The following is a 3,290-nucleotide window of genomic DNA, read 5'->3' on the forward strand; positions in this document are numbered from 1 at the left end:
CAACAACAGGTGGTTAGCCATGGGGTTTTGTTCAGTAACATCACAGCTGGAACGCACTTTTGACCAATTGTCTGGTGGGAACTAACCATTTCATAATGTTATTTAATGTGATCTCTCCCCCCTACAGAGTGTCATCGCAGAGTCTGCCCACATGGCTGGCCCAGTTATAAGACACACTGCTATCGCTACGTCCCCCTCGTGACCACATGGCCAGAGGCAGAGGTACCTGGACGTTTGCTGTAGATAATTGAGATCAGCTGTGTGGGTGATTTTAAGTATTGATGGTTTAAGGAGAGATCATCTGCTTATTTAAGGATTTTGGACACTGGCCAGCCGGGCTGGTAGACCTCAATTTCTACTAGCCAGGGTCCAAAATGTGCTATGTGATAATGGAAAAGACAATAATTGACCTGCATCTTGGGCTAGTTGGAAACATTTTCTACAAGCCTGGTCTGAAAAGCACTAGCCTTGGGCTAGCGGGGATGCTATCTCCATCCCTGTCTGGTGGCCATACATTGTTGCAGTTGACTCTGTAGGTTTAGTCTGTGTTCAACAGGGTTGAGAAACTATAACATGATGTGTTAGTCCTTCTGTTAACCTTTACATTCTACCTCTGTTTAATTCTCTCTCTCTCTCCTCTCTCGCCTCCCTATCTCTCTCTCTCTCCCCTCTCTCTCTCTCTCTCACTCTCTCTCCCCTCTCTCTCGCTCCTCTATCGCTCTCGGTCTCTCTCCAGAGGAAATGTTTGCTCTTGGGAGGTAATCTGGCATCAGTGCACAGCCTTCCCCAGTATCGTTTTCTTCAGTCTGTCATCAAGAAGAGTACCAAGAAAGCGCAGCGGACCTGGATTGGAGCCAACGATGCCATCAAGGTCTGTTCAACCCTCATGAAACATATAGGATGCATTGATTCTTGATGAATTCCATCTATAAAGGCCTAGTGGTGCCTCAACCCTCATATCAGTTTGTTTTCTGATATTACAAACACTGTATAGCTTCAAGCCATGGTTAAATCATGATGATCTCATAGATGGTCAGTCCTGGCATCCATAGCTCTGTCTAGGAATCTGAGAGTGGTTACATTTCTCCAGGCCCATTCCTCAGCTATTTACCCAAACAGTGGTGGGTTGCCAATTAGTTATTTTCCAAATCCCAGATTGCCCCTTTAAAGACAGTAATTACAGTGTAAATATATAGTGTTTACTGTGTGCTGGTGATGCATCCTCCTATGTGCTCTGTAGGAGGGTCTTTGGCTGTGGAGTGACGGGTCCAGGTTTAACTACCAGAACTGGGGCCCGGGGCAACCCTCTAACTACAACCATGGTGTTGTGATGGACAACACGAACGGCCGGGAGCATTGCATGGAGATGAACTACGGAGGTACAATGCTGTCACCAGAGTACTCTCCCTCTCATTATACATCAAACATTTGGATAGTTGTAAAATACATCTTAAAGGGAATTTGTTCCTTTATTAGCTACATATTTATAAAACCAACATAGATACAATACCTACCTTTCTGTGTTTCTCTCTTTCCCAGCATCCCACCGCCAGAATGATGTTCCCTGCTGGTTTAAACTTCCCTTCCTGTGTTCCAGAAAGCGGTGATGGCTACATTTTAGGAGAGAATACATTGGAGAGGCTCTCAGCATATGAGATTGTTTTAAATAAAGGCACAGTCTGCAATATTACCTTTTGTTCAGTGGTCATTTATATAAAACACCAGCTGGAGATAATTATGAAACTCTGAAGTGTGAAGGTCCATATAACATACTTAAATGAAATGTTAAACAGTTGCTTCTCACTTTGTAATACTTTTGATTTTCATCAACATGTTGTACAATTTACAGTTAAGTCATTTAGCAGACGCTCTTATCCAGAGCGACTTACAGATAGTGAGTTTTTATACTGGCCCCCCGTGGGAATCGAACCCACAACCCTGGTGTTGCAAACTCCATGCTCTACCAACTGAGCTACACAGGACCATTTTGTACATTTTCATAGTCAAACCAGAGATGACCAATTCCACACTAACACAATTGATATAAATCACCATCATCATAATCATCATCATCACCATCATCATCATCACCATTATCATCACTACCATCTTCATGTTTAAAGGTCAATGAGGGGCTGATGGTTACTGCACTGTAGTCCACTCCAGCCAAACTAGAGGTTAGATTTAGAATGGGGCCAGGGTTAATGGTTACTGAACTGTAGTCCACTCCAGCCAAACTAGAGGTTAGATTTAGAATGGGGCCAGGGTTAATGGTTACTGCACTGTAGTCCACTCCAGCCAAACTAGAGGTTAGATTTAGAATGGGGCCAGGGTTAATGGTTACTGCACTGTAGTCCACTCCAGCCAAACTAGAGGTTAGATTTAGAATGGGGCCAGGGTTAATGGTTACTGAACTGTAGTCCACTCCAGCCAAACTAGAGGTTAGATTTAGAATGGGGCCAGGGTTAATGGTTATTGCACTGTCGTCCACTCCAGCCAAATTAGAACAGGGAGGTTGTGATTTGGGGAACATATACTGCCACCTAGTGGTCATTCATCAGTCCTAAAAACACACACACTGAAACACACCCACAAACACACTCCTACTGGTATTCAATGACAGAATGGAGAGGAGAGGGAGAGGGAGAGGGAGAGGGAGAGGGAGAGGAGAGGAGAGGAGAGGAGAGGAGAGAGAGAGAGAGAGAGAGAGAGAGAGAGAGAGAGAGAGAGAGAGAGAGAGAGAGAGAGAGAGAGAGAGAGAGAGAGAGAGAGAGAGAGAGAGAGAGAGAGAGAGAGAGAGAGAGAGAGAGAGAGAGAGAGAGAGAGAGAGAGAGAGAGAGAGAGAGAGAGAGAGAGAGAGAGAGAGAGGAGAGGAGAGGAGAGGAGAGGGAGAGGAGAGGAGAGGGAGAGGAGAGGAGAGGAGAGGAGAGGAGAGGAGAGGAGAGGAGAGGAGAAAGAGAGAGGGAAGAGAGGAGAGGAGAGGAGAGGAGAGGAGAGGAGAGGAGAGGAGAGGAGAGGAGAGGAGAGGAGAGGAGAAAGAGAGAGAGAGGGAGGAGAGGAGAGGAGAGGAGAGGAGAGGAGAGGAGAGGAGAGGAGAGGAGAGGAGAGGTAAGCAAAATTATGAAAATAGTATGAATTTAAATGAATGAAAAAGAGAACTTGACATTTCAATTGTAGCCTAGGCTATAGATATTGTAGCCAACTAAAACCACCGAGTCGGCTGTAGCTTAACCTACTGGTTTTCCTTTCTCCTCCCTGGAAATTAATTGTACAAATATAGTTGATAAACT

At 45.0% G+C, this 3,290-nt stretch overlaps 1 protein-coding gene across 1 annotated transcript in view; it reads left to right on the forward strand.

The window, feature by feature from the left end:
• The window catches only part of LOC121554671 (galactose-specific lectin nattectin-like), a 5,278-nt gene extending 3,588 nt beyond the window's left edge, over positions 1–1,690 (forward strand). The window contains exons 4-7 of the mRNA XM_045220688.1: positions 128–222; positions 737–871; positions 1,241–1,379; positions 1,540–1,690. Of these exons, the coding sequence (XP_045076623.1) occupies positions 128–222; positions 737–871; positions 1,241–1,379; positions 1,540–1,607 (437 nt within the window). The 3' untranslated portion in view covers positions 1,608–1,690. The remainder of the gene's footprint in view (positions 1–127; positions 223–736; positions 872–1,240; positions 1,380–1,539) is intronic.
• Positions 1,691–3,290: the final 1,600 nt, after the last annotated feature.

The sequence above is a fragment of the Coregonus clupeaformis genome, unplaced genomic scaffold (genome assembly GCF_020615455.1).
Source record: "Coregonus clupeaformis isolate EN_2021a unplaced genomic scaffold, ASM2061545v1 scaf5016, whole genome shotgun sequence".
Classification (NCBI taxonomy): domain Eukaryota; kingdom Metazoa; phylum Chordata; class Actinopteri; order Salmoniformes; family Salmonidae; genus Coregonus; species Coregonus clupeaformis.